The 26,539-nt window shown below is 36.1% G+C and overlaps 2 protein-coding genes across 3 annotated transcripts in view; one reads left to right on the plus strand and one right to left on the minus strand.

Moving 5' to 3' along the window:
* LOC105147500 (putative RNA methyltransferase CG11342) overlaps positions 1–5,466 on the minus strand; it is a 32,917-nt gene extending 27,451 nt beyond the window's left edge. The window contains exon 1 of the mRNA XM_011058559.2: positions 5,443–5,466. The gene's annotated coding sequence lies outside the window, so the exon portion shown is untranslated. The remainder of the gene's footprint in view (positions 1–5,442) is intronic.
* The window catches only part of trbl (tribbles pseudokinase 2), a 28,540-nt gene extending 2,766 nt beyond the window's left edge, over positions 1–25,774 (plus strand). For both annotated transcript variants that reach the window (XM_011058560.2, XM_087405944.1), the window contains exons 2-4: positions 7,722–8,431; positions 14,100–14,401; positions 21,508–25,774. In XM_011058560.2, the coding sequence (XP_011056862.1) occupies positions 8,114–8,431; positions 14,100–14,401; positions 21,508–21,964 (1,077 nt within the window). In that variant the 5' untranslated portion in view covers positions 7,722–8,113 and the 3' untranslated portion in view covers positions 21,965–25,774. The remainder of the gene's footprint in view (positions 1–7,721; positions 8,432–14,099; positions 14,402–21,507) is intronic.
* Positions 25,775–26,539: the final 765 nt, after the last annotated feature.

The raw sequence follows: 26,539 nt of genomic DNA on the forward strand, positions 1-26,539 counted from the left end.
ACCTTATAAGAATGACTAGTGTAAATATTGAGTGCGCATTAGTGCGTCCAATCGAATTCGCCATTTGACGCCGGAAATTGTACTTCTCTCGGGAGGGGGGGAGGGAAGAGGGGGAAGGAGGGAGAGAGGAATAACAATGATTTCTCTCAATCGACAATCCGCGAGATGAAATCGAGGTTGCTCCGATAGAATGAGAGGGGAGGGGAATTTCGCGTCGTTGATGTCGGGGTCGTCCGGCCCGACATCAACGCGCGGTCATTTTTACAATGTAAACGAGAGCGCGGCGAAGCTGTTAGGCAATTTACATATTTCGCGAGCTTGCGTCACGTTCGGTTGCGCGCTATTAATGCAAACGGTGTCCGCAATATCGCCCCTCGTGCACGAGCGCGACGATCGTGGAATTCTCCGCCATTTTGACCTTACCGAAGGATATCTGGTATCTCTGTAGCGTATGTGTATGTGTGTGTGTATGTGTGTGTGTGTGTGTGTGTGCGGCCGTTGTGTGGGTCGGCTGGTAATATCGCGAGTGTCGTTTCGACACACGGCGATGGCGACGGCGGCGACGAACGCAACACTTCACTAATTCCGAACTTGCGATTTCGTCAGATACGCGCATTTCATTTACAGGAACGGGTGGGAAGGGGTGGGAGGGGTGGGGTAGACCTCGACAGTGCCCCGAGGAATCCGCGCACCTGCCGGCTAAATCATCTCACGAGACCGTCTCGACTCGCCGCTCCATGGATTCGATTCTCTCGCAAGAATTTAAAGTATCGAAGATACTTTAAATTCTGCTGCAAGCGGCTTATTTCTTATTTCGTGTTAATTTTGACTGCGTTCAGAAATTTCACCCGGATGCACCCAGATATCATTTTATTCTTGTTTAATATTCGATGAACAACAGGACCAAATGATATCTGGGTGTACCAAAGTAAAGTTTCTGAATGCAGTCCTTAATGGATAGCATCTTAAGCCGGAGCATAAATCTTTGTATAACGCATCAAGGAGAAAATCAATCAGTCTTTTATTTCATGGAAAGCAAGGAAATGAAGAACTTCATTGATTCATTTTCTTGTGCATTATGCGTTATGCAAGATTCTGTGCTCTCGCTCTTAGTTTTCTTGAAAAACTTGTCTAAGGAAAATAAAAGATATCATTCAGATATCATTCTTTTTAAAGTTCATTATTTTTACATTTCAATACTGGAAAAAAATGACGTTATATCAAATCAACAGCAGTATTTTAATTGAAAATAATTTTATCAATTTAGTTACACTTAATAAAATAAATATATCATGTTCCTTTTTAATAAAATTTTATTTGTTTCATTAATAATGTTATTGAAACAAATCAACGAGGTTATTTTTAAATAATGATACAATGCTATTTTTTCAGTACGTAATATTTCCAATATGCAACTCTCTCTAAAGTTTTAACCATAATATACTAATAAAAAATATAATTATAGAATTAAAAATTTTTTGGAAGCATTCCGAGCATTCCTTTTACCAACTTTTATATATTTTTAAAGCTGCTTTTTTTGACAATTTCGAAAATTCGAATTATTTCCAAACTTTGATTCTTTGAAGTTCAAAAGTAACAGCCCTAATCTTTATTTCCCCTATTTAAAGATTAAAAGGAAATTATATAAAGATTTATCGATCTTATATAAGGGCGAGGATGTAACAGAGTAGATTAAAAGATATTACGCGATACTTACTTTATATATCGAAAGACATGTATGTGGTAAGGGAAATGAATACATTGCATGGAAAAAAGCTGTAGAAAGGTCAGCGCCGTTACTTCTATTCATGCACAACGAATTTGAATTCATGTAGTTTAATACACAATAAGATTACATCATTTTCTTTGAAAGAAATTATGTAATATTTATTGTGTATCACTCTTCGTGTATTATTGACTGTATCGATAGCTTTCACGCACTCTCTTTTGATGGACGTAATGCCTATATTACACTAACGATTGGAAATTGCGTTTGCATTTGCATCTCTTGATCAATCAAAAAGGAACTGCTGGTCTGCAGCAGCTTTTTTTTATTGATCAATTGACGCAAACGCAGACGCAATTTCCAATCGCTGGTGTGATACGGGTATAAGATTACTCGTTTCGATCATCAACAGCTCTATTGCATACTGAAAAGCTCACACAAAGGGAAGGAATCTTGCTCAACAAGAGTGAGCCGAGAGAGACAGTCAACGAGAATATTGTTTTCTCAGTCTTGCCTGTATTATATGTATCAGGTCAATAGAACGTAGTACGTTAGAAAAACAAAGAGCGATCCCCTGCTAGGTATTCTTTGTTGGCTTGCTGCTTTCACGGCTTTGTCAGCCTTTATAGTGGCGAGTTTTCCAGTATGTTATAGGGTTCACTGCTCGCCACCTGGGGTGCGTTTCATGGTATTATCATTTTATCCTTGTTCATTTTATCCTTGTTCGAATTAAACGAGAATAAAATGGTACCTGGGTACATCCGGATGAAGTTTCTGGATGTGATCCTGCTATTCCAGTTTGGCGCGCGTGAATTTCAAATGCATGTTCCTTCGCCTGTTCTCAGCCTGTTCTCGAAGCTGAAACGTGAGATTAGATTTTGTAGCTCCGTTAATAGTCCCTCCATTTCGATTCCACTTTCAAGGGGCGCGATACACAAAGATTATCAGCTTAGCTTTTTCGAAATACTCGCGATAGCCGGATTTAAGGAAATAGGTCGAGCTTGCCAGACATTGGGTCATCACAGCGCAATATCTGACTGCTCCTTTAATCGAAGTTCGGGCACGTTCACCTGTCGATACGGCGCTGACCTTACGAATATCGTGGCATCCACGTGATCGAAGATAGCAAACCGTTTTCCACTATTGAGGAGAGTCCTTGTCGATGATAAAACTGATTACCTCGTCATCTCGTTTCATATCGTGCGATGAAGAGGAAACGGCAAGTGACGGGGAGGAGGAAGAAAAGTCAGGGAGATCGCGTTGTTGCATGCACAGCCCTGATCTTTGGAGCGAGGAGACCCGTCGTTGCGTTGGTGTTGTCGACTTTTGCGCAAGTGCGTAGATATCATAATGGAGGAGACCGCGAAGTATCGCCAGTCAGCATCTGCCACGCGAGTGATATATGATTTTCAAATGATACGATACAAAAACGCGGTACGTAAACAGGCGGTAAATTGAGCAATATCTCCGTTAAAATTGCCTGAGATAGCTATTCTCGTATCGATCGCCAAAGTTGATGATTATAAAAATCCCAGACTGCCTGTGTAGGCCAGCTGAGAATAGCATGTGAATATAATCTCTTAGAGATTATAATATCGGATATTTTTGTCTTTGCCATGATTAAAAAGATGCTATGGTGTACAGCCTTGGCCAAAAATATTATTAGCATTTTATTAACCATGAGCTTTGAAATACCCTTGTCGAGAATAACTATTTTTATGTCATCATCGATCTTTATTTTACACAATTAAGATTGGTATAACATTTCGCGGAAAAAACTAATCTTTTTATCGGTCTTTCCAGCAGAAAAAGCAGCTTTGCAATGATTCTTTAATATGATTTATTATACATTTAGATGAAGCAAGGAATTAAGGGCAAGAAGAAGCGCAGCCATTTTTATAATTTTCGTAATTAATTGGAAATAATACAATAGGTGAAAGAATATTAGATTAATGGAAAAATATAGGTGCCTAATATTTTTTATCAAAGTTGTGATAGCTGGAGTTTGCATTAATTAAACTGCAACTTCTAATTTGCTTCACGCAAGCAATTCATTAAATTTTGTGAATTTTGAAATTCTCTGAGAATAACTACTATTTTTATATCACCACCGATCTTTATTTTACACAATTAAGAGTGGTATAACGTTTCGCGGAAAACTGATCTTTTTGTCGGTCTTTCCAGCAGAAATACTGATCTTCATATCCGACCTTGTCGCTCGTTATTGTCGAGACGTTAATTGTTGCCGCTAATTCTCTATAATTCCTCACATTGTGAACAAGAACAATGACCGCTTAGCAATCCTTGTTCCTTAATTAAACGATATCATTGAGCTAAAATACGTATATATAATATCCTACATATTTCTAGAAAATAAAATCCAATTATACGCGAGCAACAGTAATTATTTATAATTGAAGAATTGAAAATAGAAAAGAAAAATCTCGAGAAACATATATTGATATTTCATAAAGCAGTATACTTGTTTTATTTTTGACATCATTGAAATGACAAACGAGGTTGAGGATAATGTAATAATGTGACGTGGAATCAAATTTGATTTCTTTTTATTAATTGAAAGAAAAAAAAGTCTGCTGCGCAACAAAGTCGTATAAAAAAATAATAATATGCGACGCGCCAGAGTTGCACGCTTCGAGGAGCTTCCTCAAGGACAACTGCGCGACATTTGCATATCTTGAATCGACGACTCTGAACGGTTATACGAATGGGAATGTATAATTCGAGGAGGGGTACTAATTAAGGAGCAACATCGACTTAGCAATCGGAAGCGAATTTCATGAGAGATGCACGAAGATCTACTTTCGTCTACTCGACTTTCCCATGAAACGATTGCTAACGATCAAATTTGCTGCGATTATAATCGAGTCTCTTCACGAATTCCTAATATTTAGTACAGGAAACTGATGTGGCCTTCATTATGTATAAAACACAGAAACTCGCGATTTCCTTCATGGCAAGCGCCAAGTAAATGTTTACGCTCGCTCGCACATCCTTCATTTTCAAACGTTTGTAGAACTCGACACAATCATGACCTTGATGATTCGTTGAATACTTGGAACAAGGAGAAAATGCTTTTGAAGTTTGAATATAAAAGCTGACTTACGTGAACGTTACAAATGCTTTGAAGTATTTTTAATGATCAAAATTAGTAAAATTCTTTTTTCTGATTGATAAATTAAATGCTTTGAAATATTTATAATGAATGTTTGACTTCAGACTTATTGTTTCCATCTTTCAATAAATCTCATTTTTGCTCTCGTTCTCTCTTTCTATTTAGCTACTTATGTATTTTTGTTCCTTAATTCCTATTTTTACTTATTTCTTAATTCTTAGATGGCTTTCTTAAAATAGTAATGAACACCTTCACTTATTTATGTATCTCTCTCTCTCTCTCTCTCTCGCTCTCTCTCTCTCTCTGTTTTATTTATTAATTAAATTACCACATAATTTATTCGAAGATGGGACTATCAACTAAACTAATATTCATAGTCGGTTCTTATTTTAAGACCGTCTTAAATAATGTCTTAAGATACTAATGCGAACTGTGACTTTAAGACTGTATTGAAGATGATCTTAAATAAGATAAGAACCGACTATGAATATCGGTCTTATAATGTTGTTCAATATGAAACAGGATTCTAATATTAGTATAAACTCAGGCGTTTTTGATTGATAAATGAAATAAGTTAACTTACAATATCAAAGTAGTAGCAGTGACAACCCCTCAGTCTCTATAAGTCCTGTTTAATTCTCATGTTTAATTCTCGAACACAACGCACTCGTTCTAGCGCAATCACGGATTTCGATGATGCGGCAAGCAAGAGTGCATTTGTAAACATCGGGGATCAATGGCGTGTCATCGACATTTATCAGCAGGGGATGTTGGCGGGAGTGTGCGAGGAAGGAGAGAAAGACATTTACAAGTGATAAAATTACGCGTATGAGTCATCGTGCGAGTGGATCATCGCAGCCTGCTACTATTTCAGGCGGTCTCGAATAAATTCGACTGTACTCCTCCGGACGAAGAAAAGGAGGGATATTCTCCTTTCGCGAGCGATCGCGTCGTTTCGCGTCCACGCGATTATCGTTGCCATCACTGCCGGTCACGTGTGGTGTGCTACCTCCTCTTTCTGTCCGATCATTCATAAAACCATCACGTAATTTTCCTCGTCATCGATTACTTTCGTTCGTCTAGTTCAGTGCCGGTTCATACCTTGAGACAAGAGCCATCGATGCCACTTATGTTTGTTTCTACCAATGTAAGTTAACTTTAATTTGATTCAACTTACTCTTCACTTTTCTTGTTCTAAGAATTAGCAAAAGATAAGTAGTAAGTTGAACTATCAAGAAAATCCATGGAAGTGCGTCCTTCCGATTTTGATGAGAAAGAGGTATTGCACTTCCTAAAAGTGTGATTGAGCCCATATAAAAAAATACATATCTCATATTTTTGTCTAGAAAACAATGTATTCAATGTTCATTGAAATCGGAAGGGAATACTTTCATGGGTTTTTTTATGAAATAACTTAGTAGCCATGATTGGGCCATTCGTGTTCTGTTAATTTCTTTTTAAAAATACTAGAAGCACCTGGCTAAATAATCTCTATCCTTTCCTTTTTTAAATACATAATCTTACAAATATTTTCCAAAGATGTTAAAATATGTGTAAGAATCGCTTAACAATTTTTATATAACACTCATAAAAATGAGGAAAATTAATTCAAATATATAGGCATCAGTGTTTTGAGGAGTTGCAAAATTTTCTTATAAAGATATTAAGGATAATTTAAGTTTCACTTTCCTGGCGACTGATGCTATAGCGTAATGTTTGCATAAAACAAAATGAGCGATTGCATAGCGACGTTGACTTTCTCTCACAACTTTCAGATAAATTTGCATTTGCTTTCTAAGTTTATAGACAACAATCGATGCATCGACGATCAACATTTGTATCCATTCTTATACTTAATCTACATAAAAAAAAATAATCGAAGATTGAGATTAAAGATTAAAGATTGAAATTTCACCATGAGGAAGTTTTAACTTCTTTTGTTCTGATTGGTCAAACTTCAACCTTTCAATCTTCAATCTCATTCTTCAATGCGTAATCTGATTCCAGCCTTAGTAATGCGATGGAACGAAACGATCGACGTTCATACGCAAACACACGGCCGGAAATTGATTTGGGGCAATCGCTGCCGTCCCTGTACCTCGACGAATACCCCTGACCTTACGAACTTCCCCCTCTTGACTGTGTAACCATAGGAATTGCGCATAAGGCGCGGGAATGTCGAAATGTCACATTTTGAAATTGTCCGTGAATCATATTACGAACTCTCCTCCCCACCTGTGAACGGAACTATTGTCGTCATGTCGTCGGTGTCACATCAGATCTTGCGAGTATACGTGTAAACGCCGTGTAGGCGTAATTGTCGTGTAGGTGCGCCATGCCTCTCCTGCTATTTTGGCCAGGGCCACCTGTGCGGATTATCGGAGATACCTCTTTTTTTTTTTTATAACGAAAGGGATGTAGCGCGGCGTCTCTGAGAGGAAGCCGTGATGCAACGTCGATTTATCGTGATCCGGTATTTTCTGTCTCGAATTTAAATAAAAGAGGTTGTAGTAGTAAATATAGACTCGTACTTTGACTTTGAAATGTAACGCGAGCTACATTTTCTTCGTAAATAAATAATCTAATCTACAGTGTTCTCTTTGTATCCTTCCTGTTTTTTTTATCGCTTTTTATCTTTCTTTTTGAATTTATTCCTGTTTTTTCATTTTCTGTCGTCCAAAGTTGATGAACCTTGGAAGAGATAAGAAATATGTGACGAGAAACGCGATTGTCGATAAAATTATCATCAAGAGAGAAACAGGTGAAAATTAAGACACGAAAAGCAAAGAGCACATTATAGATTAAGTAGCCTTAACTCTGGAAATAACTAGCCATCATTACAACAGTCCTTTCGTGTTGCAGGATCAGCTCTTGTAGAGAGCGACCGACTGATAACGCACGAAGATCTCTCTCCGTCCAAGGACCCAGTGCAGCGACACTGCGAAACGACACTGCACGGGTCAACAAAAGCACAAGTGATATTTGTAACTAATAGTTAACGCGTTTAGAGCTTAGAGGAGCCAAGACCGTTCTTGCGAAACTCCGTACTCTTTGTATATACAAATGTCGGATACTCGAGTCGTAATATTCAGTGCTAAGTCCAAGTGACGCGAAGTGTGTTCAACGCATCTCACTACGATCCCGCGTGAACCAGGACACGGTACAGGACGCCAGAGTAACGGCTGCATCGAGTGATACACACCGAGTGTATACGTGTGCGTGCGTGTGCGTGCGTATCTGTGTGTGCGCGCAACATGAGAGTGGCCAGGCAACATCCATTGCATCTGCAAGTATCGACCCGCATCAATAATGGCAAGTTCTTGGTCGGTACCAATAATAGTCAAGACGTTGTCCATCAGCAGCCGTCGCCGCAGCAACAGCAGCATTCGACCAGCGACGAGAGCAGCGCGGTGGTTCCAGGCTGCGTCTTTCCGAGCTGCGAGTCGGTGCCCACCGACCTTCACGGGAGCCCAACTATATTGGGGGATCGATTCCTGCTTCTTGGTCCGGCCGAAGGTAGCGCTCTTTATCGATGCGTCGATGTGCACAACGATCAGCAACTTGTCGCCAAGGTTAGACTCGAGATTCCTTTACAAATCGGTTCATTTTCATCGCTTCAGCTCCAACATGGATCGTAAAAATCTTGTTCTATGTTTCTATAAAATCTTAGCGACTACTAGAAACTATTAGCTAAATATTTCGTACATCGTAATATCTCGACAATAAATCAGCAGAAGGTATATTTATTCCTTATATTTAAATATAATGTAACTTCTTCCATTAGCAATACAGAGGCTGTGTTTAAAAGACAAATTGCTCAATAAACGCTCAGTGATTTTTTAATATGTTTATCTTTAATTTTTTGTTGAATTTAAACTGTACAAACCGATCATAATAATAAATGTTCACTGACAATGAGTTAAGGTCATAGTAGAATTTTGCATAACGCATAACGCTGCATTACGCATAAGGTATAAGATATAAGCGAATCAATCAATCAGAGTCCTTCATTTCATACTTTGGTTAAATTCCTTAGTCTTTATACATTATACAGTGTTAGGACAGGAATTAACGATTGCACAATGCATAACGCATAAAGTATAAGAATCTTTTATTTTATGGAAAGAAAGAAAATGAAGGACTTTGGTTGATTCATTTTCTTATGCGTTATGTGTTAATGCAAGATACTCGATACTCCCACCCGTATGCAAAAATCTGCTGCGGCCTTTGTTTTTTGAACGCAGCCTATATATTAGCAAGTAAACAGTATATTATTAAACGACCAGCAATACACGTGATAATTTTATAAGATCTATTTTAATTTTAGAACTGATTTTTTTATATATTGCTTATTTCTCAAATATTGCTTTCCTAACACGTCGAGGGAAAAAAAGGTACTATTTACAACAGAAATTGATATTCCGAACGGCATTCTTATATAATAACGGCACAAATGGCTAACGCGATAAATAACCAAGGTTTCGTAATACCCGATGGCAATATCACGAATTAGCTTCTTGCTGTATAATGCGGCATTGGCGCGGCATATAAAGGCGACGCAGCGCGCCATCGCACGTGGATGCATCCGCGGCGCACTGCAGCTGCCGAGTTTCCATCCAACTGCCGTGGCGTTATATAATAGAGCATACGGACGTAACGGTTCGCTAATGTTCGGGTCGATCGAAGCTTCCACCGTGAAGCTCGTTGCGAGATCAACGACGACGCAACCGAACGGTGTTCGTCTGGGAAACCTTCACGACTTCCTAGAGGAAGACTCAATTAATCCTTATCTAGACGACCTCTTTCCCTAATTGAAGGGAGAAAAAAACGATTTCCGTTGAGATATCCGTTCAATAGAATCGCTCGTCCATGATTTGAGGTCGAGATGTTTTGAGTACGCCGAGGATGTCGAAAAATAAAGGAACCTATCGGTTTTTTCTTCCTTTTAACATTAAAATATTGAGTGGTTATTAATGATCGTTTTTATTTTTTAGATTAATATTATCTTTCTCGTGAAAGGTAGGATTCTGAATTTTTCTATTTTTCAATAATTATGTCCTGTTTACTGATAAAACGTTTGATTTTTTATCATTTTCGTTATTTTCATAATAGTAATTTTCATAGTGTATTCGCTTATGCTCATTTTTATGAATATAAATTAATTTTAATCTTGGTTCAACTTACACTTTTTATTTTTATTAGGTGTTGGAATTAATTCGTAGCGTTTTACAAGTGATGGGAAGTACTTTCATTAATGTATTTTTTAATGCTCATGTGAAATAAATAACATTCTTTCATTAAAAAACGCTACGAATTAATTCCAACACCTAATATATTGTTTATTTTTTCTAATTTTTAGAATTAGAAAAAATTAATGGTCTTTCTACAGTAACCCATTATCTAAGCTTTAAGTCTTAAGTAAGAATTTGGCCAATCATAGTCGATTATTATTATTCTCACATTCGATTGTGATGGGTCAATTTCTTATGGCTTAAGACTTTATTTATTTTATAAAGCCATTTTAGATAGAGAGAGAGAGAGAACAGAAAATAAGATTTTTCAAAATATTAAAATTCCCTGTTCCTATTGCCTATTCTTTTCATTGTGTTTAAGTTGAATCGAGATTAAAGTTAATTTACATTGGTGGAAATGAACATTAGTTTTTTAATGCTCGTTTCCATCAATATAGATATAACTTTAATCTCAGTTTAACTTACTCGTATCTTCATTTTTATTTAATCTTTAGAAGAGATGAGAAGTAAATTGAACCGAGATTAAAATTAATCTACATTGATGGAAACAGGTATTAGTGAATAAGAAACGTTAATACTTCTAATATTTATAACATGCCGTTGTTCCAGATTTCCCGTGCGATTCTTATCGAAAGCGTTTTAACTCAAAGTTTCGTGAAATCAAGACTTATATCATTTGCATCTTATAGCATTTTGCATCGATAACGACGGACTTCGTTACGTTAAATCAAAGTACATATGCAAACGTAACACGCACGCAAGTCGTTTCCTGTTCCTCGGATCCGTTTATGTTTATTTATGTTTATTTGCACCGAATCGTGTCTATATCTCGAAATTTCATATTCGCAGAAGGATCTCAAGGTTTCGCGGTTCTCCTTATTTTTCTCGCTCTCTTCTTTCTCTTTGTAACTCGCTCGAAGGGAACTATCGCATATATATAATACGTGACTACGAGCTGGCATGAATTAAATTTTATATCAGAATCTAGTCACGAACATTTTTGTTAAAATCATACAAGAGGAAAAAGTATATAAATTTCCTGTACATAAACTATCTCATTCTTAACTTCACTTTAGAATTTTAATTAAAAACATAGAATGAGATACAAGTACACTAAAAAAAATTTACTAAATCTTAATAGACCTTGAATAGCACTAAACATTTACTTACAAGTACATAAATATTCACTCAATAAAAAAAAGAAGATAATTAAATCACATTAATGATTTTTGTATCAAATAAATATATGTTTACATTTACTAAATATTTACTTGGAATCATTCAAACAAATATTTATCAAAATTTTATTTTTTTCCAGTGTATAAGCCAAAGTGAGATGATAAATAGTATATCTACATATACAGGAAGAAATTATATATATCTTTCTTTCTCATAGGATTTTGATAAAATCGCTCGTGGCCAGATTCTGATATAATAGGATCTTTAACGTGGACTTTCCTCCCCACTGCGTTTTCCACTAACATTTTACAATCGCCACGCGTTATACAATGAATCGCTTACATCATCGGCGTTGTGAACAAATACAAGGTTGTGTCACCTCGCACCCGCCTCTCTCTCTCTCTCTCTCCTCGTGACATCCGTCGCGTATCGCCACTGTCCGTTATTCATAATCGCTTCTAAAGCCACGGTCGTTTAATTTAATTGACGATTACACACGAGAGCTTCGCGCGCTTTCGCAAGCGTGTCCGCGCTGTGCGAACCGCGATTGTGATTTCGGAGGAAGAAGAAATAGGGGTCACCGTTATTTCGGAGAAAGGGGGTCGCAGCCAGACTAAAGCCATTAACTCTTCTCGAAATAGTTGCGAGTCAAAGACGTGTATTATAAGAGAAAGCGTGCATTGTTGTTATTCATATTTTTATTCATATTTTTTTATTACTCTGCATACTTGTAAAGTTTCATTCGAGACGAATTCGCGCGAAAAAAATTTTTCTGTAAAATAAGTAAAAAAGAAATCGACAACCGTTATTCCATATATTTATTAATTATATAGCACACTGAGAAAAAAGTTGAAATATTCAAAAGTAAGTGTTACTTGTGACATTTTCTTCGATATTTATTGCTTATAAAAAAAATCTGATGACAGACTATATATTTCTGTAAATATCTTATTTTTCTTATTAATTGTAAAAAAAAATTAAGTAGATGGCTTATTTGCTAAGAGTAGTTTTATTTCGTACTTAAATGAGGATTTAAATAAGGATTTATTTTGGAATGAAATAAACATATTTTTAAGTCTTTTTTTTTCTCAGTGCACTTGACAAGTTGCTGAAAAGTTAGATGACATTTGAATTGACTGTCGAGTTTACCCAAAAAGCTGATCTTTCTTCTTTTACCAAAAACCGCGAGCGAGTTTTGGGTGCATTTTTTCAAGGCATTACAAAAGCGCGTCCGGTGGTCGATCGGGGTGATTTCGTAAAGAATGCACGGTGCTCTTATTAAACTAATGGGACTCGAATGTCGAAACGGTGTCAGGTTTCGACACGAGCCAGAGAGATGAACAGCTGGACGAGTAGAGTTTCAAAAGTGATCGATTTCGTTTATTGTATGGTAGTTTTCATAACACACAGAGTTTTTGCAGGCAAGGGTCGAAAAAAAAACATTATTTATATAAATAAATATATATATATAAATCTACAATCGATTAGATTCTACTCCCTTTCTTATTTTTTTATTTGTTATATTATATCAAGAGTTAATTATAATCAAAATTGTATCAAATATATAATTATATGTAATATATATAGCTTCAGTGTCAAATTACTTTGATATTGAAATCTGAACTCGGTTAATTAAAATAATTGGAAAAATTGGAGCGGATATAATTTTATCAGCTTCAAACCTCGAGATTATAAAACTAGATAAAGAATCACGTATCTTAATTATCGTCATTTAAATATGCGAAGTGAATATTGCTCTCTTACGGATATTGGAATAATTGAAGCTCGTTACGATAAAATTCACTTCCACTCGAACCGAAATTGAACACAGAAATTGATACAGCCGGTATATTGAATTTCCGTCAAGCATACTTGTTAAAAGAAAGAAGCATATCCGTCCTTTTAACTTCTATTCAATCCACTTTTAGCTCATATACAATTATATTGAAACCCGTTCTAGGAATAAAGACTTATTAATTAGGAATATTAATTAACCTTTAAGTAAGTGATCACAGTATCTCACGCAATAATCATCTCTAAAAACCTTGTTCTGAAAAAGGAAAATAAAAAGCCTTGCTCAGAAATCTTAAAGTTCATTATTTTTACACTTATACATATTAAATAACTGATCTCTAAATCTAAATCAGTAGATAATCACTGATATCAATACCAAGTATGGTAATCAGTGAATTAAATGTGAGATCCCTAATCTAGCTAATATTTAATGTGTGATCTAACTAACCTTATTTTAATATTAAAATTGCTTAAATAATTAATATATAAAATTAAATATATAATTTAATATATTAATTAATTAAATATACAATTTAATATATAAAATAATTGCTTAAATTCAATGAATATGGTATTGGAAGATTGAAATTGACGTGCAAATATATATGTATTTTAGTTATATAATGCTCAAACACACATTCTTCCTTTCTTAATTGAATTTCACTAATTATCAGTACAAAGTATGCCACTGGATTAGTGACTATCTACTGATTCAGATTTAGAGAGTGTATTATCAAAAAATGTAACGATAAAAATAAAATTTTGTGGGGTGTTCTGAGTATCTTATCTACTTAAAAGTTAAATGCAGTAAATAATGAATAATGAAAAATACTGTCAATTAATTAATTATGACAAGTAATTGCAATTAGGAATGAAACTCTATCTAGTAATACAGATTTGACGCACAAGTCTTGACGCAGATTGTGGAGTTCCGGCATATGTTAACAATATTTTTAACGACAGTACTTATTGCAATTGTCTTTGTTGCTGACTCCGCTGCATTTCCGGATTGCAGGCGTTGACCGTGGGCGACAAAGGTTGCGAGGCGTTGCTGCAGGCCCACCTTCGTCTGGAGGGCACCGGCGCGGCGAGCGGCGTGGCTGGTGTAGTGGAGGCACCTGGAGGCCGGCGTTATCTCCTCTTGGAGGGCCATCACGGTGACCTGCACGCCTACGTAAGGGCACGCAGGAGATTGCGCGAGCCTGAAGCAAGGCGGCTCTTCCGGCAGGCGGCCAGGGCTGTGGCCACGTGTCATGAGTACGGGGTCGTGTTGAGGGACCTCAAGCTCCGGAAGTTTGTTTTCGCCGATGAAGCGAGGTAAGAATCCGTCTAGTTCAGTATTTAGCTTCTTCAAAGTCGAAAAAATTCGACTAAAAAAACTTTGCCTTAACTTACTCAATGATTAACTTGTGAAGTAGGACTTAAAATATTTTATTAAACATAGAATTATTAATTTTACGCCCCTATCGTAAACTAGATTTAAATTTAACTATTGTATTTTTTTTTATTCTGAAACAAAATAATTGTATTTATAATGCCGTAAAAATGTTGAAGCGTTATGAAGGAAGAATATAAACATTTTTTTCAAATTATCAGTTCTTATCGTAGTTGGATGTTTATTATACTTATATAATAACGAAATAAATTTCAAACTGATGTTTGATAAAAAAAATAATAGAAGTATTTTTCTCGCAACGATTTATTGAAAGTTGATAAGTGACATACATCCGGATTGAAGCGAAGGTGTATCGATAGCGCAGAGTTCGCGTTCGCTTTTCCGAGTGAAGGGGAAATCGATTGCTCCGAGTGTGCTTTTCTCATGCGAATAACCTCTCCGTTCTCGGCGCTGGAAAGAAATACTTGGGATATGAAAATAAAATAAATATGAAATTTATATTTACGCGCATCGCGTGACATTGTGTTTTCGTTCGAAGAAGGAAGAAAGAGTGTTAAAGTACACATAGGTGTAGCGTATCAAGATGCACTTCTGAAAACTCATTCAAAATAAACTCATTCAAGAGCACTCATTGTTCTATATCTATGATATATCGAAATGGAAGAGAAAGTGAAGTATGTTGATTGATTGATATCAATCACTTTCTAATTAAGTTAAACATATTACAAAATCATACAAACACCACGTCTAATTTATGATCCTCGAAGCCAGTGATTTCTTAAGACAGCTCGACAGAGGCAAGCGATACGAAACGATCCTGTCTGTGAAAAAAAAAATGCGAAACCAAATACAAATTACATAAAATTAAGTAACCTCTTCAACTCAAATCAAATTTAAATTCGCACAAACTTTGACTCTTTAACTCAAACCAAATTTAAGTTCGCGTAAAGTTAAGTTTGAAATCTAACGCATAATGAAAAAGACATACAATAAAAACAAATAATCTATCAGAAATCGTACATACCAGAATACACGGCTAGGTTGAAATATGTTATTCCCTGTTCCTATTACCTATTCTTTTCAACTGTGTCTCAGGCTTGATTAATTGTCAAACAGGTGCATCAAAGTCGCTAATGATCATGAACAAATCATTGCAAATCCTTACGAACAGTGTAATCGCTTTCATTATATTCCTGTAGGATTTCACGTCGAGTCGTGATTTAGGGTGTGTTTGCGAGGCTCGTTGGTGCGGCGTTATCTATTTGCGATACAACATACGACGCACCCACGTGTCGCTGCGGAAGGCAAGCAGACAGGCATAGGCAGGTCAGGCCTATGTAATAATACATACAGGCAACAGTCGACCAAGTCAAACCGAGCCGAGCCAACGGGCGTGTGTTGTATGTCGTGTACAGTGTATGCCGGGCAATCGAGAGATCGACTCGTATGTCGGTCCGTTGTTGGCCAATCGCATTCCTACCGCGCGGCGAGCTGCTGCTCCCGCGCGCGCGTACGTAAGAATAAGGAGAGTCCGGGGAATGTTGCAAGCCAGAAAAGCATATTGGTTCATCGGCTGCTGCGGCGGAGTTTTGAAACGTCGGTATAATTAGGAAACGCGTGGCTCGGCTCGTTTCACCGACGCGACACGGCCGACATCCGAGACGGCGCGTGATATACTTTCCTGCCTTTCTATGAAAGGGAAGGAAGGGAGCACCTTCCTTCCCTAGAGTAATCCCCTTAGAATACGATAATGTACGAAATTCGGTATCTAATGAAAAGTTGTCATGATAACAATTATCGAATGGAAACCCGAAAACTTTAATCGACATGCGCTAAATTCTGTAAGCTTGACCAATGTGGTACATTAATTCATTAATGCCAGTTTCTATCAATGTAGATTAACTTTAATCTTAGTTTAACTTCATCTATTTGTAATTCTAAAAAATTAGAAAAGAATAAAGAGTAAATTAAATCAAGATTAAATGGACATGGTACTTTCTATCAATGTATGTAGTTTAATTTTAATCTCGGTTCCACTTCTCTTACTCTTCATCTTTTTCTAGATTTAAGAAAGTTAGTTGAATCGAGATTGAAGTTAATCTACATTGATAGAGCATAATACCTCAATTCCAATGTATAGATTAGCTTTAATCTTAGTTCAACTTTTAATCTTTTTTTATTATAGTTCTAAAAATTAGAAAAAGATGAACAGTAAGTTGAACAGAGATTAATCTACTTTCTTCTTTGAAGAACACAGGCATAAATCTTTCTTAAATCTCATATTGAAAAAAATATAAGTATTAAATTTTAATAAATATTTGTTTGAGTAGTGCTAAACTAAAAATTTACTAAATATAAACATATATCTGTACTTGGTACAAGAACTATTAATTTGATTTAAGTGTCATTTTTTTATTGAGCAAATATTTATTGAGTAAATATTTATTTAAACTAATATTTGTTTAAACTTTAATCGGCATGAGCTAAATTCTATCTAAACATTTGTTTAGACATCAATAAATATTTGCAGATACAGTAAATATTTAATTAGTACTATTTAAACAAATATTTATTAAAATTTAGTAAATTTTGTCAGTATATGATTTTAAAAGAAATCACTCTTGCAGTTACTGGTTTCGAATGCGTTCTTCTTCCTTTTCGAAAGTTTCGCCAAGATCTTCGTGCACGGATCTCTCTCGCGTGGGTTTCTCTTTACCTCATCGGCTGACAATAGGCGGATCAAGGCGATCAAATCAGTCTTTTCCCGGATGCGCCTTATGGAGTTCGACCTATGATAATTTGCTAAATACGTCACGCGCGTGTTTCAATAAAAAACATGCGCCGTCATTATCATCGTTATCGTCATCATCGTTGTCGTCAATGACATAGCATTGGACATAGCATTAGCTCTTGATAAAAAATACAATGCGATCACGAGGTCGAATTTCTTTCTACGCAGCATGTTTCACAACTACACTGAGCATTAAGCTGATCTAATTCGACGCCGAATTCAATTCGACTGGACAGTCATTCGTGAGGTTAATGATCCCGATGAGTAAAATCGTTAGTCTCGTTTAATTCTTGCGCCCGAGACACTCTCTATTCTTGAAAGTGTAAATCCGGGACGTTGACCTGAGGACCTGTTTCGGGCATTTCGCACGGATATCCGTGTAATTTATTTAAATATTTACATGAAACATTAACCCTTAAACGCCTTTTCGGTATATCTGATTTTCTTTTTCCATTGCTTATATAACTTTTTTATTAATAAATATCAAAGCATACATATATTTGCTTAATGTTACGTTCTTTAAGTTTCTTATTTTCTGATTAATTTATGTTTTGAAATTAACTTCATTTAATTTAATGATAATGTAAAAACTGTGTTTTTCTGATTATGATTAATTATTAAACGGATGGTTTTATACTGGTAGCTTTATACAAAACCAATAGTTTAGTGATTAACTATATAGCTAAAGAATATATATATATATATATATATATATATATATATATATATATACAATTTTTATATAATATTATCATCAGATTAAATATACAAATGACAGCGTACACAAAATGAAAAATTTGATATTAAACAATTATAATAATATTGTAAGAACATGTGCATATTTTTAATTTAGAACGATGTTTATATTTTAAGATTACATTGAAAATGATTCGATTGGAGTTGAAACGTTTGTTAATTCTATTGTTTTGTATGAATTTTGCTTATTTAAATTAAAATTCTTTTATACATTATTGGCTCTTTGCCCTTCTTGTGTATTACTTTGTTAAATATACAAGTTAACAAGAAAATGAAAAACTGGACGTCTGGCGTTTTGATTGAAGAAAAATGTTTTACAATGTTTATTTTTATGGAAATTACAAGCAATCGAATTGAATAGATATGCCATAATATTATTCTCATAATGTGGCGTTTAAGGATTAAAATAATATTATTTTACAATTATGAACTATATTTAAAATTTTCAATTCCGTATTTTAACGTATTTATAGGCTGGCTATTTTATAATAAAATATTCTAAAAAAAAAAAAATAAATAATTTCTACATCCGCGAGATGAATTATGTGATTCGTTCAAGTATCCACATAAGTTCGCACCTATATAGCCGATTAATTCCGGATTTTCCTTGTACAGTGTGAAGATTAATATAATCGTGAGATGAAAATTATCTCGAGAAGATTCACCTTGCCATTAGAGACATTAATTTGCCGAGTGACTGCGAGCGTAGTTAATTGATTAATGACACTTGATTAATGATTCAGCATGTGCGGCATCAGTGGGTTTCTTCCTTGGACTTCTCAATTACAGTAACATAGCGAAGAAACGAGAGTTGTGCTCGCGTTCGGAGTCTAAGGAGATCGTTGCCTTGAAAGATCGATGCCTTGAAGTATCAACATTTTCTCGACGTTCATAAAATTTCACGAGCTGTCCAAGAAATCACATCGTGCCTAGTATCCGCCGCACCGAGGGGTTCTTGAACTCAGAGCGATATCGTGCTGCGACCGAGTGAAAGTTTGCGAAGAAAGCTGTGCGATATCCCTCCCCCCCTCCCCCCTCCCCTCCCCTCTTTCTCTCACTATCTATATCTGTCTCTCTTCGTGGCGGCCGCGTTTGGTTCATCACGAATGGCCTAGCGTACCATCGCGTTCGTTCGATTCATTTGCTCGTGAGAGAGAGAGACGAGGCCATTGACACTCGTTCGGATTGTCAAGATCGTATAACGACTCTCGATCTCGCGTGCGTTCACCAAAGGCGCGCTTCCGTCTCATTAGTCTCTTCCAAAATGCGCGCTAGTCGAACTAGATTTTCCTTGCTGCGATGGCTTCATTGAAAAATGATTCCTTTCAAACAAACACATTGTATTCTGCGAATACAATGGATTATATTGTGTAACTTTGATCGGGGTTGCCATAAAACTGGAGCTCAGAGAAATGTCAGGGAAATTGGGGAAGTCAGGAAATTTGTTGCAAAATTTTGTGGAAAGTTAAAATTCTTGTCTTTGAAGAAGATTAATATGTACATCGCATCTAGGCAGTTTTGAAATACTACCAACTTAATAATTAAATGCAAGCAGTGTCAGTAACATCAACAGCAATTTACATTGGTATGTTAAATTGCTCTCTCAACAAAATATTTGATCTTGATAAACGAAAATACAAAAATATTTCAAAATATTATTGAAAGCATTAAAGAAAATCATGAAATTTTGTCTGGAAATCAGAGAAGTGGAATTCTTGGATGAAGAATTTGTGGCATCTTCTTTTGACATTATTATTAATTATTATATCAGTGAAAACGTCTCTCATGTTAGAAATTTCCTTCATTTATGATGACAAATTCATAAAGCTGTATTCAAAAAATAATGTTATTGTATTAATAATAAATTACGATGGAATTAGTGCGAAAGCTTTTACCAACGAAAGCTCAATTTTCCAATAAATGCAATTCTGATTTGCTAAACGAGATTTATCTCTGTCTACTTTCCCTTTCAATTTATATTATTTTATTAAATCCACAGAAATGCAACGAGAAACGCAAATTTTAAAATAAATGAAATACCTTTAACCAGCAATCGTAATATCCCATGAAGCTAAAATATTTCAAGTGGAAGTGACTCAAAGGAATGACAAGTACAGGAATGTATTTCTGTAGGAGGATATGATATAGAATACGTGGCGCTTTCCCGAGTGCCGCCCCTTCTCCCAAGTGAATATTGTGGGCGAGAATACGAGAACTCGTGTCGAAGGAGAGCTCAGAAGTTACCCAAGAGCCAAGAATATTACGTACACGCGCGACTTCCGCGTTGCAGGTTGATCAACGCAGCGACCGGCCAGGGCAGCGCAGCGCTCTCCTCTCTTTCTCTCATTCTCTCTTCCTCCTGTGTTCGTCATCGCGTTTTATTCCACGCTGCCGACGACGACGACGACTGAGAACGATGGCTCAATCGCGATGTCCTCTTGCTAAATTGAAATACCTTGCCTTCGAGCGCGCACTTAAAGTACACGCGCGAGGCGAACCCGAGGATCTCTCTCGACCGCGCGCATTAAAAGATTGCATGATCCTCGGCTTCTAGTTCGCAAACTTGCGCAGCGAGCAGATCATAACCGGTCGATAATAAATGCAGGGCTTGGCGTAACGCGTGTCTCAGACACGCAGAGTGAATTTCACACGACGATAGGAAAAAAGATCGTAAATCTTTTGCAACGTTTAGTATTCTACTCACAACTCCTTTGAGAGAAAGATACAGCACGGTCTTTAATCTTATTGATATCTGGGTAGGCTGGTATACGCCTACTGACTATTGAATAATATTTTTTTCATCTTGAGAGCTAAATAAATTAAGACTAAAGGGATAGAGATGGACATACATGGAAAGAACGATTTTGCTAAAGTATCTAAAAGTTTAGTTTAATACAGATCTGAAAATAATTATTGAAATCATCAAAATATTTATATATAAGAACGTTTAGACAGAACGTTGAAGACAATTCTGCAAAAGGATGTAACATTCTATTCTTAGAAAAAAAAAAAAGTTAAATTAATGTTTACTTCTTTCGATGAAGAATGTTTGTATTTAAGGCAAACGTATTATATTTGACTTAAAAGCATACGTTCTCCAATGAAAAAAATTAAGATAATTAAATTAATTTGGTCAAACAAACAATTAATTTAATCAAATGAATAATTTTCTTTCCTCAGTGTAACAATCAGCTTGAGCGTCCTACGTAATTATTTTAAGGATTCACATTAAATTATTCCAGATCTATACTTATTGTTAGCCAAATCTAAATCTATATCTATATGTATATTTATATCTTACTAAATCTAAATCTATATCTATCTATATCTAGCTAAATTTTTAAATACTTCAGCAAAATTATTTTTTCCGTGTTGGGATACGCAATTCGATTATCTCTAAGACAATGGCAAATTGCGAGAAATTGATTACTGCGATCAATCTTAACGAATATTTTCGAATCGAACGTTCCTTTTTTCCAGAACGCGGCTTCGTCTGGAGAGCCTCGAGGATGCGGTGATCGTAGAGAACGACGACGACAAGCTGACCGACCGGCGCGGCTGTCCAGCATATGTCGCGCCGGAAGTGCTGCGCTCCGGACGCGCCTATTCCGGCAAGGCGGCGGATATCTGGTCGCTGGGCGTGTTGCTGTATACGATGCTGGTGGGCCGTTATCCGTTCAACGACGCCGAGCACGCGTCCCTTTTCGCCAAGATCTCGCGCGGCCTGTTCGCCGTGCCGGAGGGTCTGAGTCCACGCGCCAAGTGCCTGATTCGCTCGCTACTGCGAAAGGAGCCATCCGAGCGGCCGTACGCCGAAGACGTATCGCTGCACCCGTGGTTGTCGAAACCGTTGCGGTTACACACGCCTACGTCCGGCAGCAGGTCCTCGTGTCAGGATCAAATCGTACCAGAACTATCTATTAATCCTCAAGACTGACTCTCTCTCTTTCGGGGGAAGAATCATTATTCCGCGCGTGACAGCATTACTCTGTCTCATCCTAGTGCTTCTCTCGCGCCGACAGCCGGGTGGAATCCTCCGGCCGAGAGGGGGGAGTTAGCGCAATCAAAAGAAGAAAAGAGGCGAAACGATTTTCTTTTAACACATTGGCTGTGCCCGTAGAGCAGTAGCAGATGAGCGGATCGGCGAAAAGCGAAACTGTCTTATCTCTCGAAGAGCTCGAAAAAAAATACGCGAAAAGTCGAATGAAACTAACTATTATCAAAAGAGCAATATTCAATAAAAAATTCTAACTTGAAAAGATTCGTAAATTGAGAAATATATGTATACCTTGGCAATTAATGTGTTAACGGCAGCTGATTTTACACGCTTCGTTCACAGAAGTTTGCACAGTCGCACAGTCTCCAACTTGGATCAAAGAAATCGCATTGATCCTTGGCATCGTGGAGACATGCGGCTAAATACTAAGGGTCTTCCTCTTTTCGCCGGTCGAGGGACGGCCTAGAATAAGCTTCGAAAATAGAGCGTACTAACGTGAGAAGAGTAATTATTCTCGATGGAACTTTTACATAGAGGAGAGTAACCAAAGTCTCTATCTTGAATACAATGCCCTGGATTATTTTCCTCGTTTAAAGCTGTAGCCTGCGAGTTGGAAGGTCGAAACGATGTCGAAACCTTGAATAAGATGATATTATGTCTCTCCATTATATAAAGATAAGCTCACTCTAGTCCAGAGACAACTCGCGGTTGAAGCACCGAACAGAGAAAGTAATTGAGGGGATCCTCTGTAAAATAGCGTCTCGATTTTGGTCATTCTCCGCTAGCAATTTCGGAGGCAACGTGACGCAAGTGATTAGTCTCTAAAAAAAAGTCTATCGGCTATATAGAATCCTAGATTCGAGAAACATTGCCATTACTGGTCCAAGAAATATTTTGCCTTGTTGCGTACAGACATATTCGCGCGCGCGCGCACGCGCAAATTCCTTGTGATAGAATCTGACAGATTCTGAGCGATATATGTGATACGAAATATACAGGTTCTTTCATAAGCGTTATGCGGTTACTTGCGATCATCTGTCTCTGAAGTCCATGTACATTAATTAATGTAAACGATCGAATTTGATGTTTGTATTGTGCGTTAGAAATACCTGAATACATCCTCGACTTTCTCATATTTCGCGTTGCGTATATTTACCCGGATAATTTTTCACGCTATATCGGCGAATCTGTTATACATATAAATAAAGTTATGTAAATATAAGCGAGGGATGTGGAACTTATCGTAAGTTCAAGTACAACCAGTGAGCTTTGTATAGTATAGTGTATAGTATAAAGCGATGAATATATATGAATCAGATGAATATATATGGGATCAGAGATTGAGTCGGATGCAAAGTTAAAAGTTCATGCAATCAAAAGAGAAAATATAATGATTCAGCGCGAAAAAATAAATCGCCTCATAACCAAACGTTTATTAGAGCAGAATAAATTTAACAAACGAATTTCTAATTTAAAATCCGACTCATTCTTTCTGCATGCCTGTTTACTTGTCATCATTATATCAGAGTCAATCAAATATACTAGGCAAACATTGAAGGAAAGAAAATTTCTCGTTTGAGCGCGATAAAACTTCATTCTCCGACCTAAAAACATTGCCTAAAAAGTTCAAGACTGCTTGGACGTGTGGCCTATACAATTAACTTTATTAGAGAAAACGCAAAATACGTTGCACCGTGAATTTCTAACTTAAGAACAATAAAAGAATACGCTTCTGGATTACTCATACGACAGAGAATCCATGAATATATTAAATGTGTTCATCAATGGCAATGTTTTCAGGTAGAAGTAACTCTCTAGTGAATCAAAGATTTACTCTCTTCTGACACAGACCTCTAAAGTCATCGCTTGCGCGACATATGTATGTACGGCTCACTAGGTTTCGATTTTAAAAGCAAACGAAGCGAACGATCGACATTTTTTAAGTTTGGGCACATGAGGCTGCGCGTCCTATTTTGAGGACTTTTCTCTTGAATAAGACTCTTTGATCGATATAAAACTACGAATAATTCTCGATTACTTTCAGTAGACACTTTTTGTCATCGCAAGTCAATTATGAGAATAAAATTCCAAAGCAGACATTGACATTCTTATTTGCAATGCCAGGTAGCGTGATATTTTCATAAAGTTATTTTCCTCTTCATATTATGGTGGGTTTAATCATATTGTAATTAGTTTAATATCGATGTTAAATAAAGGAACACCGATGCTGCAATCGTCGGTAGACGTGCCCAAAAGTACTCCTGAAATATTTTCCGGAGTCAAGACTAGGTTTAAAGCTAAGCAATCGAGATTAAAACCGCCATCTCATATAGAGATTAATTCGAAATAGAATTTTTTGATCCTTTTTAAACGATGAAATAGTTGCGAGGGGAAACCAAGTTTATAAATGTTGTCAAATAATTTCAGAATCGATTTCGATTCTGATGAACCAAAATTTATTAGTTTAGATATATATTCCAGAAAATTGCTTATTTAATTTGGGTGGAAATTTTTATGGGTGCTTTCCAATTTGTAAAATCACTTGTAAAGACATTTTCACATTGTAAAGACACTTCCACGCATACGACACAAGTTATACCGTAATCGTCGACACAACAGCTCGAGTATTATCAGTTATATAAGCTTGTGTTTTCTCGTTACAATTACAGGGATACGTTCCAAAACTCTGTCAATTCGAATATCATTTTATCATTGTTATTCATCGAATATTGTACAAGGATAAAAGATATTTGGAGTTGACAGAGTAGTTTTTGGAAACGCATCCCAGGTTACTAATCGTGGTGGCCATAAGAGATTGAAGGAAGAACCTTTGCTCCTCAAAGAGGTTTTTGCTGGATCATAAAGTCAAATTAATACATGATACTATGACCCAAATAAAGAGTCGGAAATCCATACAGAGGACTGTTAGAAGCAGAAGAAGAAGAGATTGATGGACATTGGGTGGCCAGCATTTTTGCTTTTTTTCATTCAATATAGAATATGGAAAAAGCTACATTTAATCCAACTATCTGAAACCGTGCACAGCGTACACATTCTGTTCTAATTAAGCTTTACACAATGCTACATTTAGTCCATTTCTGTTTACGTTGATTAATTGGAAAGCATCCTAAATATACGACTGCGGAATACCGTTTGTTTCGCAAAACATCGGGATTTTGGGGAACATTGTACTAGACATGAGAATCGGGATTGTTGAAGTACAGTTCAGCCTCATGTGAAACTCGAATCGACTCCGCGTCGAACAACGAGGAACATCTCGTAACTTGTCGAAATTGAAGAAAGAAAAGCTCCAGATACGACGGGTTTGTCGATCGAAACTGCGACTCGATCCTTACCTCGTTCCCTCACGTTCGACGAAAGTACCATGTGTTCTTGTATTTAAAGATACCCGTCTACCTACCTATCTACACGAACTTTTTTGTAACTTCCGCGAGAGTGAAGAGAAAGAGAGAGAGAGAGAGAGAGAGAGAGAGAGAGAGAGAGACTCCTCTTTTCCTTTTTATTTTATAATATTCCCGCACCGCAACGGGGCACGGTAACCCAGATGCGGCATTATTCCTCTTCGTATCGTTCACAGTCAGGGTACAAAACGCCGCGCGCATCCATCGACGTTTAATTTGTACATAAGTTCGACGCGATTAAATCCTATTGTATTCAATCATTGTCTAGGTGCGTTTAAGGGACTTTTGTTTCTGTACATAGATAAAATAAAGTGGCGTTTACGACGAAGAGCCATCTTTTTCTTTAACTTGCATCTTTCTCAGATTGACGCTTTCACTTCTATAATAAGGCACATGATGTTTTGGCAAGCTTAAGGATGTATTACACATATTTTAAAATAATTAAAAAATTATAGAAAAATTACGGATTATTCTAAATCATATTTAAAAGTAATACAACAAATTTAGCAATGTTTATCATTCGAATTAAAAGCTATTTCAAAATAAGAGATATTTTTTTTATTTGCTCTAATATTATAGAAATGTATTGTAAAATAATGACATAAATTTCAATTTTTTTTTGAGTATTTTAAGTATTCAAAATATGTTATATAAAGTTAAATTACGATGTAGAGATTATAATTGTTCTGTAAATAAACAAAATATTAATTTTTTTCTAAATTTTTGTATGAATCATAACAAAACTTAAAAATAAATGCATAAATCATTTTGAATACTTTAGATATTTATACAAAAAGATTGAAATTTTTGTCGTTTTTGTTAATTTTTATAGCAATAAAAATAATACAAATAAAGAGTAAATGAATAATAAAACGTGTTATTTAATAAAAATAGAATGTTAGAAACACAATTTTTCCATATACATGTATAATTTATTGTAAAAATGAGTGCAATACATTCTTAAAAAAAAAAAATCATGTTTGATAAATATTAAATTATTAAGCAAAAATTCGTTCTAAAGGGGATTGTCAAAATTATAATTTAAAAATATTGTGATAAATGCTATTGTGAAATTTAAAAATTAAATATGTAT

This window comes from Acromyrmex echinatior, chromosome 4, assembly GCF_024713525.1.
Source record: "Acromyrmex echinatior isolate Ae372 chromosome 4, ASM2471352v2, whole genome shotgun sequence".
NCBI lineage: Eukaryota > Metazoa > Arthropoda > Insecta > Hymenoptera > Formicidae > Acromyrmex > Acromyrmex echinatior.